At 39.3% G+C, this 17,266-nt stretch overlaps 1 protein-coding gene across 1 annotated transcript in view; it reads left to right on the plus strand.

Annotated features, from left to right (window-relative positions):
• RORB (RAR-related orphan receptor B) overlaps window positions 1-5,200 on the plus strand; it is a 179,995-nt gene extending 174,795 nt beyond the window's left edge. Inside the window, exon 10 of the mRNA XM_012644423.1 lies at window positions 4,993-5,200. Within this exon, the coding sequence (XP_012499877.1) occupies window positions 4,993-5,148 (156 nt within the window). The 3' untranslated portion in view covers window positions 5,149-5,200. The remainder of the gene's footprint in view (window positions 1-4,992) is intronic.
• The last annotated feature ends 12,066 nt before the right edge of the window (window positions 5,201-17,266 follow it).

Raw genomic sequence — 17,266 nt, forward strand, 5'->3', positions numbered from 1 at the left:
GCAGTAAGTGACTGCCTGCTGCTTCCTCCACCAGGCCCTTCTGGGCTCTCACAAGTGCTGCTGCTGCCTCCGCAAGGCCTCCTGGCCCATCACGCCTCCAGAGTGATGGATACCCCTGCCAGCACTTCTGTTTCCTCAGCTGATTGGTGTCTTGCAATCAGCCTCTTCTGTGAGCACAGAGACTGGGGAAACTCTTTGCCTTTCTCCATGCTGTTTGCTCAAGTGGTCTGGTTGCGCTTTAACAAAAAGCAATTCTCACCATTCGGCCCATTCTACAGATGAGCAACAGGGACTGGATCCAAATCCCAGAAAAGAGGGCAGAACTGGGCCCTGAGCCAGACTCTTCTTTAACCCCAATTTTTGACAGGACAGGAGCAAGGGTCCACATTCACTTTCCAAAATCAGACACCTAGTTGAGTATTTCCAGCGCAAATGAGCAACTATAGAAGGGTTTCAGTCATCCTCTTATACATTTGATTTCCCACACCATCTCTTCACTAAAGGGGCAGAAAGAAGCTGAGTATGGTGGTGCACACCTGTGGTTCCAGCTACTCACTGGGTTAAAGCGAGAGGATCACTTGAGCCTGGGAGTTCAAGATCAGCCTGGGCAACATAGTAAACCCTTATTTCTAAAAAAGGTAAATAAATTAAAAAGCAGAGAGGTGCTTCAAGAATTGTAGTACATCAGATTCTACTCTATGAATCACAGTTAATAAAATGAGTAACTAGGATGGGGCATGGTAGCTCACACCTGTAACCCTAGGGAAGGCCAAAGTGGGAGGATCACTTGATCTCAGGAGTTTGAGACCAACCTGAGCAAGAGCAAGACCCATCTCTACTGGAAATAGAAAAAATTAGCCGAGCCGGGCGCGGTGGCTCACGCCTGTAATCCTAACACTCTGGGAGGCCGAGGCGGGCAGATTGTTTGAGCGCAGGAGTTCGAAACCAGCCTGAGCAAGAGCGAGACCCTGTCTCTACTAAAAATAGAAAGAAATAAATCGGACAACTAAAAATATATAGAAAAAATTAGCCATGCATGGTGGCGCATGCCTGTAGTCCCAGCTACTCAGGAGGCTGAGGCAGAAGGATTGCTTGAGCCCAAGAGTTTGAGATTGCTGTGAGCTAGGCCGCCCCACGGCACTCTCACCCGGGCAACACAGTGAGACTCTGTCTCAAAAAAAAAATTAGCCGGGCATGGTGGCATGCACCTGTAGTCCCAGCTACTTGGGAGGCTGAGGCAGAAGGATCACTTGAGCCCAGGAGTCTGAGGTTGCTGTGAGCTAGGCTGACACCATGGCACTGTAGCCTGGGAAACAGGGCAAGACTGTCTAAAAAAAAAAAGCAACTTATTTGAATTGCTACAGGAAAATGGAAAATAATATGATTTTGCTTTGCCATTTTAATAAAAGTAAATGGCTGATTTTCTCATATATGTAATATACAGAGATACTTTTGGTGCTTGGTTAAGAGCTAAGCTGGTTTCCTGGCCTGTAAGTCATTTGACTGAAAATTGTGGACTTCACTCTTTCTCTCCTTGAAGGAAGCATTATATGGGAATGGAAGCATGACAGCTACCACGTTTATCACTGCTATGTGCCAGGCACCACTGTAAAAAAATTAATATTGACTCATTTAATCCTCACAACGTCCCTGTGAGGCAGGGACTGTTATCATCACCATTTGATGGATAAGGAAACTGAGTAGTTATATGACTGGCCCAAGAATCACATAGCTGTAAATGGCAGAGCTAGGATTCAAACCCAGGCAGCCTGACTCCAAAGCCCATTAGCCCAGGCTAATCCTCTCTACATACTACTTGCGTGTCCCAGGGAACTCAGGAATCCATTACTTGTCCTTCACTTGTCCTAAGAGAACGAAGCAAATGGCAACCTCCCTCTCTAGATAGGAGAACTTCCTTGTCGGCCTCCTGAAAAGGAGGTCACTTTACATTCAGCTCACAGGACTGTTTCAAATACAATATAGAATTTACTTTTCACCTGTGAAAGCCAGCTGTAAATTTATAAAACTTGAACGTCTGAAGTAGTATTTCTTAAAGTCTATCCCATGGACCCACTACATCAGTATCTGCAGGGTATGTTTGTTTCAAACTTGGAGTCTGAGCTTCACCCAGACTTACTGACACTGAAACCCTGGGAGTAGGTTCCAGTAATCTGCATTTTTTAGGAGGCACCCCATTGACTCTTACACACACTAAAGATTGACAATCATGGAGTTTCATCTGGAAGTTTCAGGAGCTCTGTACATCATCAATTCAACTGAAGATGATTGTAGAAAGCTTTCAAAGCCTCTCTGCATTCAACAGCTATTTCAGGGAGAATTGTCATGTGCAAGAAGTGTTCCTAAATTGTTGTAGTCTCCTTCTGTGTGAGCCAGCTGGTTAAGAGAGCCTGAATAACTTCCCAAGGGACTCCAGTTAAGTGGACACTTGTACACTCTGTACCTATGAAAATACAGAAAAGACAGTTTTTCACCCGGGACCCAAAGTGAGTCTTTCAGAATGGAATTCTGATCATATTTCTTTTTTTGCATAAAACTCTCCCAAAGACCATAACGTGGACTGTGAGGGCTTATATAATCTGGCCATGAACGTGTCTCCAGCATTATCCTTACTAGGACTCCAACAACCCTGAACTGCCTTCGGCTCTCCCAGAGCACCAAGTACTGTAACATCTTTGCACATGATCCTGGGCTCTATTATGTATCCTCTGCCCCAGCACCTCGTTAGCTCTCACGCTTCCATCAGCTCTCAGCTTCAGTGTCACTTTCTCAGAGAAGCTTTCCTGGGCCTCCCCCGAGAAGTCAGGGCATCCTCTTGTCTACCACTCTTCCCCCACCATTCTTCCATGGCACTCACCATAGCTCACCATAGCTTTTCAGTCTGCTTTTGACCAGGTACCAACCTTATTCCCACCTGTCTCTTCAAATTATTTGGTTCTACAAATAAGAACCATAACTGTTCTGTGCATTCTGCTGTCTAGCAGAGAGCCTGCTACATAGTAGGCATGTACTTCATTGTTGTGGTGTATCATGAAAAAGATTTAGTTCATAATGTTGGAGAGAAGGTTTTGATTCTCAGTCTAAAATGTAACATCCATTTGATATGACCAAGATTCCACATTTTCCATTTCTATCCCTGTCTGTAAATAGCAGTGGAGATGGCTGGGTTGGAAAGTCTGAACCCCCAAACTACTTGACTTATTCTAGAGCCCTTTAATGAATGTGTCAACAGCTCTAATCCTGATGCTATTTTTAAATTGCTCATAGTATGGTTATATACTCATTAGTTGCTAAAAGGAAAATTAATGAAAGAGTGGAAATTTCTGATTCTGAAAAACCACGAAGTAACTAATTATCTATTTCCTCTTTTACTTCAAAGGCTGAAGTGGATTCTTGTTATTGTACAGGGTAGGGAGCACGATGAACTTAATTGGTGATGAGATGGGTTTTATTTAATCGTATTTTATCATCACTTTCAAGTGTATCTTTAGTCAGCTATATGAACTATCATGCTTATCTTTTGTAAGAGTGTTCTCTATACAAGAAAATATGTCTCACAGTAATTCGATAATGATGATATTTGGTTAAGCTAATTTTGACACTAAATGATGTATTCGAAGTATTCCTGAACTATAAGGATGTTAAAAGCTGGAATTGTTCATCTCCTAAAACCTATATAGCATTTAGCAAACTATGGACATTTTAACACATTAACTGCCATATGAGTTGTATTTAACGCATGCTAGTTTTGAGCCCGGGGCCTCGTGAAGTGTGTGTAACACACATCTCTTTACCTTGGGAGCCATGTGGTGTGCAGGCAACTCCCGCTGCGTACATGTTAGGTGATAGGTGGCCCCCTGGGCAAAACCCTGCAGTTGGGTCATGAAAATCTTACTTGTTGATATTCTCATTGTTTCAATTGATATTGACAACTTAATGGCATATAACTCATGACAGAATTAAAAATAACATATTTTTCATTAAATTAGAAAGGATTTTTTTGTTTTTAAAGATTTTATTCTATTTTTGTAGTAAAACACGATGGCCCCAAGGAAAAAAATTCTTTTTCTAGTGTGGTAGTCAATGTGCTAAATTATTATAAAACATTACCTTCTGGGTATTTTAACTCAAAAATTTATATCGTACATGATACACATATATCAAAACCTAGTGATTATAAGTGGATATTCTCCTACTCATTTTTAAAGCAACTCCCTAAGGAAGCTAAGTGCCAGTGACCTCCCAGATTTTCTGTTGATTAAACATAGGTTTCATGTTATGGAGTACAATGGATAGGGATTAGAGACACATAGTAGGTTTAGTGAGTTTGATAGCCAAGCAGTCTAGATCACTGTGGATCACACCTTGTGCAGTCTGGTTATATGTTCCTAACATTGTCACCTTTCAAACCAAAAAAATCTAATATTCATGTCACAAAAATCTGTGGGAAACGATAAGATACTAATAATGTTAGCTAACATTTATGCTTCATGCCTACAGTATTTTTAATACTTTTATAGGAATTACGTCACCCAGTGCACACAGCAACCCAATGAAGTAAGTACTGTTACTAAGTCCATTTCACAAATGAGCAAACTGAGACATAGAGTATGTCACAGCCGCACCATCATTAAGCTATTTTGGAACTCAGGCAGCCTGCCCACAGAGCACCCACTTGTGACCATTAAACTAGACTACCTCCCATACATAATTTATTTAAGAACAATGAATCAGGAAGCTTGGTCCTGCTTTCTTTCTTTCTCTCTATTTTTCCTCTAGGAGATGAAGTTGGGGAGTACATACATTTTATTTTGTTGTTCTAAAAGAGAAACTGAAAGCGAACCTTCTTTCTTTCTGAACATCTTTTGCCAAAGCCACTTACCTTCATCTGGGGCCAGAAAGGACACTGATTCTGAAGACAGAGCACTAATGAGCTTCCCTCTTTGTCTCCCTCCCTGTCTCTCCATTTTGCAGTTAATAGCCAAGATACCAACCATCACAGCAGTTTGCAACTTGCACGGGGAGAAGCTGCAGGTATTTAAGCAATCTCATCCAGACATAGTGAATACACTGTTTCCTCCGTTATACAAGGAGCTCTTTAATCCTGACTGTGCCACCGTCTGCAAATGAAGGGGACGAGAGAACTATCTCATAGTCATGGAATGCATCACCATTAAGACAAAAGCAATGTGTTCATGAAGACTTAAGGAAAATGTCACTACTGCAACATTAGGAATGTCCTGCACTTAATAGAATTATTTTTCACCGCTACAGTTTGAAGAATGTAAATATGCACCTGAGTGGGGCTCTTTTATTTGTTTGTTTGTTTTTGAAATGACCATAAATATACAAATATAGGACACTGGGTGTTATCCTTTTTTTTTTTTATTTTTTCGGGTATGTTTTGGGAGACAACTGTTTATAGAATTTTATTGTAGATATATACGAGAACAGAGCGGTACTTTACATGATTACTTTTCCTGTTGATTGTTCAAATATAATTTAAGAAAATCCCACTTAATAAGCTTACCTATTTCTACGTTTTTAGATAGTTGATGCATGTGTAAATTTGTAGCTGTCTTGGGAAGTACTGTGCATGTATGTAATAAGTATATAATATGGGAGATATTATATATGACTATTACTTATACATGCACATGCACTGTGGCTTAAATACCATACCTACTAGCAATGGAGGTTCAGTCAGGCTCTCTCATATTATTTACCTTCTGTGTTATATGTTACCTTTATGTTAGACAATCAGGATTTTATTTTCCCAGCCAGAGTTTTCATCTGTAGTCAACAGCAGGATGGTACCAATTCAGAAATAAGCCTACAAAGGAATAACTGTAATGCACAGCCTCTGTGTAAACTCTATTTCTGTCAGTGACATCAAAGCCTTGTCAAGAAGGTACATCATGGGGGGGAAGTATTTGTAGCCATTTTCCTGTTTCAAGAATTAGACTGCAGATAATATTGTAAGGTCCATGACTTTTTTGATCAAACAATAGATATTTCCTATTTTTCACCAGAACTTATAAAACACTTTTTTCCTTTGGATTTCCAGCTATGAAAAAAAACTCGATTTTGGTGCTTATTCTGTCTTCAACTGAAAAATACAGTCTGTGGATTGTGACCACCAGCAATTTTTTCTAGAAAAATTAAAGGAGCAGATCAGAAGCCGGGGTCCCAATGCCATTTCATGTAAACATTTTCTCTCTAACCGTTTTTTGGCAAAGAAGAGGTAGAAAGAGAAGATCAAAGTAAATAAATTGTTCTTTATATTTCTTCTCTTTAATACATTTGTTATAAAAAGTGATAATAAAGGGGAAGGGGAGACTTTTTATGTCCTTCTAGTCTAGGGCCTCTAATTTGTTTTTTTAACTTCAAAGTGCTATATTATAAAATGATGACAAAAACTTAACAGATAAGAAAAAAAAATCTGTATTATTCTATGGAACTAATATTCTCCAAAGCCAAAACTAATTCCTATGCAGTTTGAAATTACATCATCCATCTACCCTAGGATTGTTTTTTAGCACCTTTTAAAAGTACAGAATTACAAGGATGACATCGGGATCATAGATTTTAGACTGCCTTGTACAAGTTCTCACTTCTCCACCAGCTGTTATGTCTCCACCTGCTCTCTGATAAAATTAATCATCAGAAAAACATAAATACCAAGGCTTTTATTCTGCCTGCATCCTGAAGCCCTATGCCTTTTGTATTATCTGATCCAAAATAAGACCTTTTTTATAAAGAAAGAAGCTAAGGGAGAAATTTGTGTGTAGGACAATGAAAATTAGGATCTCTTATAAGTGTAGCCCAGCCACCAGTTCATGAAGACCTGTCCTTCTCTCCTTGTCAAACACAAGCACACACACACCTGCTTTGTAAAGTTTCCATCAGTGGAAACTTTGATTTTTTTTTTCATCTGTTGTACTCTCCTGAAGCTCATTGTTGAGAGCCATCTCCAGGATGCTTCAGAACTCCTGATTGATGATCAAAACAGTAGTGTTAGTCTTTTCCTTTTAGAAAATGGAGATTTTTTCTCACCTCATGATTGATGAATTCCAAACCAATGGGGAAAAACAAAAAGGCTTTAAAATAATGAATCTCTTTCTCAACTACTGTTATATTCAATTAATTTAACTACATTGAACCAAATTACCTTTGGTTCTAAGAAGACAGCTGTAGACTGCTTATTATGCTGCTACAGGGACTCAATTCTTTTTGGTGTAAATGTCACTCCTGCTAGCTCTTTGTATAAAGAATTAATTCCAAGAGTCATATTTCCTTCTAATGGAAAGATTACTTTACTGATTGCTAGGAAAACAGGGTAATGGAAGGCACTCAATTAAACCAAGCCATTTCCAAATGCAATGTATGTTTTATGATTGGCTTGTGATAGGCGATGCTTAATGTGTCTACTTGGTGTTTCCCTTTGAGCTTTGAACTTATGTCAAACTTTGTTTTCATTGTTCTGTTGGCCTAGTGTTTTCCATTGTCAGCCTGTAATTCCTGCTCAGTTGCAAAGGGAATCATTTGTTTCCTCCAATTTACCTTAGAGGATTTAAATTGGCTCAATTGATGAAGTGGCTGAGAATTTTTTCCTCCTTTGTCCCATGGGTGATGTAGGAAAAAGATTGTTCCCCACATTTGCCTGGGGAGGTACTGGTTTTGAATTTGTGTGGTTTCCACTAGTGCAAGCAATTCACTGGGATGACATGAACCTTTTGAAGCTCGGGGACAGGAAACAGAGCTGGTGACTGAACCAGAACAAAACAATGGAAACCAGTATATACTCAGCCCACTTCAGTTGAGAGAAGAGATTGAGAGATGAGAGATTTCTAGTTTGGGCCACAGTTGCCAAATCTCCCCTTAAAAGAGAATCAAATCGTGTTTGCAATGGTAGCAAAGCCTTTAAAAGGGCTGCCCTTTAAACAGGTCCTAATGCTATTATACCTGTCAAGGTATTTTGAAATTTTGGTGAAAACAACTTTCTTTACATGCAATCGTAGCACTTTGTCCCTTCCCCATGAGGACTAACAAATGTTCACAACACACTCATGATAAAATGTGCACTGGAAGAAAAAAATTCACGATCCGTACTTTTCACTTCATGCTTCGTAATGACAATCACTGCTTGATGCAGATGTTGCACTGTATCCACTCAGGGATGTTTTCATTTGAGAAAAAAAAAAAAAATGTCTATCAAGAAGGAGGAAAAAACTAAAAAACAGGAAAATGACAACAAAATATAAATGGGATAAATTAAGTATGCCAATGAGAGAACCTCTCTGACAAGGCTTTCAGACCAACAAGCAGTAACTTCATGCTGTAAACTGAATTTCCTTTTATTATTTGGACTTGCTGAAAAGTTGCACGTGAGTGAAGACAACTTAGCCTCATTTTCTAAAATCTGCTAAGAGCCAAATAATCCAGCTGCCCCATTCATAGGAATATTTATCTCGCAGCAAATCCAAGCTCCCTATACAAATCCTGAGCAAGGAAAAGACAGAAATCTCACTGCCGTTAGATGGAATTGACAAGGGATGAAGCTGTGTGAATGCAAACTCCAATCTATCTGTGATCTGTAAAGGAAAGGGAAATTTTGGAGGGCAAATAGGAAAATAAGGGACTCCAAATCCGGTCTGACATCCCACGTATACCCCTACTGTCCAGGACTCAGTCATCTTTGTGTCCTTTTTTCTGTGGCTCTTTCATCTCCAAAGACTGAAAGCTGAGGATGGAGATGTATTCTGCAAACAATACCCTTTCTAAATTTTCCTTGTTTTGACAGCATCTTCAGGGCTGTGGGCTAAAGGACCTCTGAATAGGTAAAAACAGAGAATAAAATGGTCTCTTGAGTGATGGTATTTCTTTGGCAGAATCTAAGAGACCCCTAAATCATAATGAACTCTGCATACTAACAAGAGTTGTCAGGGAGGCCTCACATTTCCTGTATTAGCTGCCTTGTTCCACATATAACTTTCAGCAGTCAAGCTAACTGTTTGTAGGAAACCATACAGATCAACTCACGCTCACGCTATCTACAGTGCTGTGTGTACCAGGCTTGAATGCAAAAACAGTTCTTAGGTCCCAAAGACAACCCAAAAATTAACATCTTTTTTTTTCCTAAAAACATCAATGAGATACAAACAATGTCAGTGTTGTTCTATGTTCTTTCTTTCTGTTTATTACAAAAGCAAGGAAAATTTTTGTTAGAAATTAGAAGAAATAATTTCTTCCTGGCTCTTTTTTCTTTATAAATGTTTATTTCCAATGAGGTTACTACAGTTGGCACTAAATTCAGGCATGGACATTTGTGCCCTGCTAGAACCACCAGGCAATAGAACAACAATAACTGTAAAGTGCGCATTGGTAGCGAAACTTTACTCAAAAGTCCTCTGTAGAAAGAAGAGGGAAAAGCCCCTCATTTGCGTTAAAGGAAGTACTGTTTGATATTCTGTTTCTAACTGCTGGTATAAGTAGCAACTAGAGTAAAGGCCTGATGTGGAAAACCATCGGGATCTTTCAAAAAAGAGCTGACACTCTATTCTTTTTTGAGTCTCAGGACCAGAGTTAGATGTCCATTTAAAGCAGGGGTTGAAAATTCCAAAGCCTAAAAGGGCCAGGGAGTCAATGCAAATCAATTGAACAGCCCAGTGGCAAGCTAGCTAGGAAATGTTCCATCTAAAAACGGACATTCCCTATTCAGCTGAAGTTGAATGTTGCTAAAGCTTCTAAATTTTATAAAATCTCTCAAGTTGTAAATGATGGCAGTTGATTCATATCTTAGTGCAGACCAAAATGCCTGGGCAGAAGAGGGCTCGTACACCACTAGCTTGCAACTTCTGATTTAAAGTAAAATCACATTTAGGGCCCTGTTCAGCTGGAACAGGTCTGGGTCAGATTCAACCCTGGATGATATTAGAATGGTATTAGTGTTTGGGGGTAACGGGTAGAGATCTTGCCCTTCTGATATTCAATTTGGTTTCCATATTTGGACTATCACTACTAGAGGACATAGTAAGAAGTCAGTTTAAAAAAATCGCAGTCTAAAAATGGAAACAATTCAATTTAATGATGGCTTATAAAAGACACTTCAATTTGTCTTGCACAAACTCCCACCTTCATAGAGTCAGGGGTCTAGATTTCTTGCCACTCTGTTCTGAAAGTAAAATGCACGATTTTTATGCTTTGGGGTCTTAACGTGTTTCTTTAACAGTGTGATTTCGGTATCTGCAACAGGTTTTTGTTTTCCCTTAGTCATATGTGAAGAATTCATTCTATAGTCATGGTAATGCAGTCCTCCACTGTGCTGAAGTGCAGACCATGGATTCCTATGCAGCAGACGGGGGTTGTCTGTTTGTGCACTTTTTTCCTAAGCTGCTGAAATTCCTCTGAAGCGAATTGGCCATAGTAATCTTTGCCTCCCGCGTGACTGCATGGCCTCCAGTGGATCAGAGAAGGCGGCTCAGTGATTGTTCTCACGGCCAAAATTAAAGCACAAGGGTTACCGGAATTGAATGAGCCCAGTTCAGGGAAGCGCAGGGTATCTGCGCCCCAGCTGGGCAGCATTATCCTTGTATTCAACTCTACTGTTCCGGCTGTGGCTGGTGGCAAGCATTTGTCAGCCTCTGTCACAGCCTATGTAGACACACATTAGGTATGTCTGAAAAGCTACAAATCCCACATCCAAGCACAGTACCGTCTGCTTCCTCTGATTAACACACACACAAGAAAGAAAAACTACACCCACAGAAAACTGAGTATGTATGTAGAAATGTAGAGGAAAAATAAAAATATTTTTTCAAATGTAATTACTTTTAATATATGCTTGTGGAAGGTCCAATACAATGTATGCTGTCTCTGTAATTTTTGCTGTAAATAACCGGAGACGGTGAATACACTGATTTTTCTATGTCTCTGTTTAAGCATAAGACTTTGTAACAATTTTTTTAGAGGGGGAAAAAAACAACAAAGAGCAAATATGTACTTGCTTCCTTTCTGCGTGTTATATACTTCTCAGTTTTTAAATGGAAACTGATTGTAACAGTTTAAGCATCTTGACGGGTCATTGGTGTTAAGTGTATGCTTCTTTTTGTAATACAACTGAGAAAGGGACAGGGCTGTCAATTAAATCTGCTCCAAAGAATTTGGATTGAAGATTGGACTAAGACCTGCAAAGTCTATCTGAGCTAGACAATATGAAAAAAAGAGAGTTAAAAAAAAAAAAAGTCAAAATGTTGCCTGAGTTAAGTCATCTTTCCTTGTAGCAAATGGCTTTGTCCAAATCCTTTCTGCATGGACTAGCTTAAGGAAAACAAACTCCGCTTTCTGATGAACAAAATATTTTTATACACGTTTATTTCTTATGAATAACCTGAGGTCAGACCACTCATTCGCTGAAGCCATAACTGACCTTCACCAAATAAAATGTTGTAAAGACCTGGGGGAGGGTTGGGGAGAGACTGAGAGGGAAGAAAATCTAAGGTGTCATGAACTATAGCAACACAGGCAGGAGCAAGTCCATGAAACTGATGCTTTTCCTGCATCCCAAATATGACTTTAAAAGGCTAGTATTTTATGATGATTGATTTATAATAATAAAAAAAGATATTTAGATTTAAATGAAACTTTCCAATATTTTTGAAATCCCTGACAATGCTTCCTTGCTTTTAGGACGGAGAGAAATGATTTTCGTATACTTCCAACATTCAGAGATTTAACGTTTTTACCTTAGCTCCAGCCTACACTTGCAAAGTGCAGAGCGACTCTGAGTCCTCCAGGCTGAAACCTCGGGCTGTCTGGGGCTTGGCTGTACCCACTAACCGCTACTGCACCTGGGCAGCAGCATGGGTGGGGTGCAGTTCGCATTTCCTGAGCATGTACACCACTGTTGGCAATGCACAAAAGTCACATTGCCACAAGTATGTAAAATAAACGTATTCACTCTAAAAAGCATAATAATTCTACTTTTTTAAAAGAATAACGCCTCTTATAGTCACCATTGATTTTTCTGGACTTTAATTACATTATTACTGTGTATTCTTATTGTCCTATAGAGGCAAAAGGCAAACTACAAATAAACCCAGTGACATATATAGTTTTAAAATCTACAATTTTCTGATCTCTCTCTCCTTGTTTAATATGTAAGACCTAATTTCTGTGTATGTGAGTAAAACTGCAGCCTGAGTCATTTTAGGAAGTAAGCATTGAGTTTTTTAAAATTATAAATATACTAGAATAAAACAGCACTCCCTAACAATTAAAAAAGAGTTTTATATTACTTTAGAATGTAATAGGTTTCTGTCCTTATTTTATGTCCTGTAAATTATTAGTTGAATACTGTTAGCATTCCCAGATAATGCACACATGATTTCTGAATGTTTTCTGTAAATGACAATCAATGTTTATGAAGTTCCCTCCTTTAATGCTGAACAAAATTAAAAGAAGAAAAAGAAAAAAAAATCTTGCCTAATGGTTTTCTTTCCCCCCAGGGGACAAGGAAAGGGTGGAAAAGTTAGATAGATTTAGCTTTGAAAACATTGTCCATTGGGTTCTTACCTTCAAACTTGTCCTTTTTCCAGTAAATAATGGGTAATTTTTTTTTCCGGAAATTCTTGTGTGGACCTGGCCTGAGTTAGAAATGCTCATTGAGAAAAGACCCAGGCTTCATTCTAGCCAAATAGCTTACCAAGTGGCAATTAAAATGAGAGCAGCATCTCTCAAAAATAACAGCTCTCCTTTTCTGAGCACTTTCAGGAGAGGAAGCCCTAACTAGCAGAGCTATAGGCAACTCCTCTGCAAACACTTTGTTGAAACAAGTTGCAGCAGATTTGAAATGGATGTGACAATCCCTACATCTGATGAAAGCTTTCAGATAATAATTAATGATTAAGTCCCTGAGTCTGATTTTTTTTTTTATAACAAAGCATCACCAAGCTGTTCTGCTACCAAAATCAATGCCCACCAACATATGAATGCTCTAAATCTTATTTGGAGCTGAAGTAGGAAGCAATTGAGGATAATCACAGACTCACAGTGATGCTGAAAAAGACAGCTCTAAGAGAGGCCAACGATTTTTCAGGTGCTTGGAAGTTGCTGCAGATTGGGGTTCTGAAATGCTCCAGAAGCAGTATTTTGAAGCGAGATTTAACAGCTTTTAAAAGTGAAGGCATTGACGCAAATGACAGAATGAGCCTTAGACAGCCTTCTATAAAATTTCTCCCAACTTTGTCTGCTCTTTGGAACCAATGAAAACACTTGTAGTATGTTTCACGCCACATGTCTATTCAAGACATCTATATCCCACGTGGTCCCGATCAGAGGAAACGGAAACAGAGAACTGCACTGATGTTTCTGTGAGAGTTCCGTTTATGTCCTTGGTTGTTAACGAGGTCTTTGAGTGCCTAATCAGAGATGACAAACATACTATCTCAATCTAACCTAGGCTCATGTCAATTGTCACTAATGATTGGTCACAGAACTCTTTACAGTGATCTGAAGTTTTTTCAGAAACCTAGATCTAGGCAATATCAAAATACAAAATAAAACTTACCATTTTTAAATTCATCTTGAACCGTAGAGCATGACAATTCTTAACTTTGAATAGCATTACCAAAATTACGAATTAAGCCCTTTTTGTATACGAAGTTTTGTTCTGTTCATAGCTCCTCTTCTTTATTTAAAGACAAGAACTGGCAACAAATGTCCATCATCATACCAGGCTAGTGTGCATGAGGCATGTCAGGTGTCAGAGGGGCAGCAGCTCCTTGACCAAATCAGAGAGGAGACAGAAGTGAAGCAAACCCTCTAATACCATCTTGACACTGTGGTGTCTCAGATTACAAAGCCACCATGCTATAAAATTTCTCTCTCATTGTTTTCTGAATTTGCATTCGCTAAGCTTCACTGATTGAATAAATGTTATGCCAAGAGACTGTAAAATTCTTGACGGCATGTCTCACAGACCTTTAAACCACCCAAGTTCCTGGGACAGGGAATACGTATGTCAACAACATGTATTAGGATCCACTCTCCTTTTGTAATTTTAGCTACGCAGCTATCGATGTGCTGTCATTTCACTGGTTTTGCCCTTGAACAAATCATCCTCCAGCAGAGATGCCAGACAGGGACATGCTTGTCACCACAAACAATGAGAAGGAAAATGGCGGCCCATTGGCAATGGACGTTAAAAGAATATTCTTTCCCTTCCTTTCTCCAAAGACTTAACCAAGAGCAACAACAGAGGAGCCTGACTGGCTGCTAGAGTGTGTTATTTATTAGATGCATCTTCTCAAATTTTCGAAGACAAGATAGCTGGGCAGGAAACAAGAAACAGAGAGATCAGGGAGCCTAATTTGTATAACAAGTTTAGCATAAAAACCTGGTTTTGGTATGTCCTTCTCAAATCTTCCAGGCTGGTTTGATCAAATCAAAAAATCTCAGTCCAAAAGAAGATATTCTGGATAACCGGCTATTTCTTGAACTATATTACTACACAGGTAAGAAATTTTAGAGAAGTCCTACTTTTTAAGAGATGGAAACCATTACAGCTGTGACCATATATTCATGTTGCAGCAAGCAGTGGGTTAAATGTCATCTTGGATGTCTACTTAGTCATTAAATGCTTTGCATGTGGTTAGAAAATGAAGGAAGCAAGAAAGAGCAGGCAAGATTACCCAGTACTCCGGTTTGTACGTGCTAAGCCAACCTACAGTTCACCATTCAGAATTGATCCATGGCATTGCATAGCGGTAGAGGTGGCTGAGAAATGTCATCTAGTTGTGTGCCCACAGGAAAAAGGAAACAGGGTTTGAGGAACACGTAGCAGCCCTGAAATTCAAATATGAAAGAAATTCAGGAAAGTCTCTCATTTCATTTCCCACCAGAGACTTCAGCAAACATTTATTGAACTTATTTATTCAACAGATATTTATTGCTCCACTACTACACACCAGGCACTGTTTACCAAAATCACAATGGTGAAATATGACAGGTACAGATTCTGCCTTTATGGAATCTATGGTCTAGGTCCTAGAAAGGTGGGTGTACAAGAGGACAAAGATACAATATAAATAATTATAAAGGATAAACTTCATTACAACTGCTACAGTAGCTACAAACAAAATTATAAGATGTCCCTACAGATTATCACCTATTCTGTATTTAGCTCTACTCTTGAACTCATTATCACCCATCATAGCCCATTCAGGGTTGGTTTGTTTTTAACAATGTAATTGTTTAATTAATTTCTTAATGGCAAAATAAAATTTTTCTCATATCATATACTTCCAGTTAAAGCTAGTTCTGCTCATTGAGACTAAGCATTAGCAAATGCACGTCCAAACCTAGCTTTGTCATATCGAGGCATTCAATAAAACCAACACATCTTTCAGTTCTTACTCCTCATCTTATTTTTTGCACGATAAAAATTCTCACGTGTCCAAAATATTTCTCACTGTTAAACCTGCTCATAAAAACAAATTTTGTTCATTTGAAGAATGTCATCAGAACAACCAGGAACACAAATCGGTGGTACAGGGACCAATCAGGGAGCCCATTGATGTCAATGACGTCAGTTACACATGCATTTAGAACATGGCTTTTTGAGGGCACTTGTGTTTTATAATGTAGGTTTTATTATTATTCAGGTATAGTGAGGTCAAGAGATGAGGAGACAATTACCATTGAAAAGACAGTTTGTTACAGTTCCCCAGAGGAGGTGGCGTGCACAGAACACCACCCAGGGCCACACAGGGAAGTGCAAGTGTCCAACAGGAGTCAGAGGGATGGAGGAGAAATGTGGGTAAGAGCTTTTGTTGTGGTTTCTTTTGTTGTTGTTGTTGTTGTTGAAATTTCTTTAGCTGCCTAGCATTTATTGTGGTTTCTATGAAAAGGAACAAGTGAGACAGGGTAAGCAGATTTAGAATTGGTTGGTTTGAATAATTTCAGGTGACACCAAGGTGTAGGAGCTTCCTCTAGTTGTTTAGTACCTGGCCCTTAGGTGATGAGACCAGGGGGACAGTGGCACCCTGTGTGACAGCTCCCGAAGGAGGTGGTTGGGCATGGGCTCTGGACTGGTTGATTTGTATTTGAAAGGAGGGCTCACCAGCAAGTCATTTACTATCTCTAGGAACTGGCCAGCCCTGGGAAGGGCAGTCTTTCCAGGATCAGCTAGTCTAATTATTTACATGATGTTAAAGTATCAGGATAAAAAGACATGCTTAATACAATTGATTTGTACATATTGACCCTTCCATGAGAAAATCTCATGGAATCTCAAACCTTATGTAGGAAGAATAGAGCAATATCTGTCCATTGTGAAATGAAATTTTTTAAAGATATTTATGTGTTTTTCCTTCTCTATTTTCCCTCCTCTGGGTTCAAACCCACACCTAAGGCTCTTTATAATTCCTTACCTCAAGAATGTTTACAAAGTAGAAAGCCGACTCCCAGGCTCCTGAGATCTCTGCCCCAGCAAAGATTACTGTGTCTCTCACACAGGGCAACAAAGAAGAGAATATCTTCAAGGTTTGAATCATGAAGAAATATGCAGATATTTTGGTGATTCTAGAACACAGGGACTTAACCCCAATTTCTAGGCACCACAGAGGCCTCTCTGTGAAGGGGACATCAGTTTATTAATTCATACAGGTGCTCCTATTCATTGAGCACCAACTAGACTGTGTGCCAATCATTAGTGTATTAGTTTGCTAGGGCTGCTACAACAAACTACCTCCAGCTGGGTAGCTTAAACAAAGAAATGTATATTGCCTCACATTTCTGGAGACTATAATCCAAGATTAAGGTGTTAGCAGGGTTGGTTTCTTCTGAGGACTATCAGAAAGAATCTGTTCCACGCCTGTCCCCTTGTTTCTGGTAGTTTGCTGATAATCTTTAGTATTCCTTGGCTTGCAGAAATATTATTCCAATCTCTGCTGTTATCTTCACATGGTGTTCTCCCTGTATGCATGTCTGTGTTCAAATTTCCCCTTTTTATGAGAACACCAGTCATATTGGATTAGGGCCCTCCCTAATGGCCTCATTTTAACATGATTACCTCTGCAAAGACCTTGTCTCCATATAAGGTCATTTGGGGCTCAGAAAACAGTATCCCAAAATGAAGGCCTCAGAAGCAAAAGTTTTTCTCTGACCTCCTCTCCTCCTGTCTCTCTGTCCCGTTCTCCCCTGAGACCAGCCATAGAAACCAGAATCCCTCTTCCCCAAGGCAGGTCAT

Source organism: Propithecus coquereli, unplaced genomic scaffold (genome assembly GCF_000956105.1).
Source record: "Propithecus coquereli isolate 6110/MARCELLA unplaced genomic scaffold, Pcoq_1.0 Scaffold211, whole genome shotgun sequence".
Taxonomy (NCBI): Eukaryota; Metazoa; Chordata; class Mammalia; order Primates; family Indriidae; genus Propithecus; species Propithecus coquereli.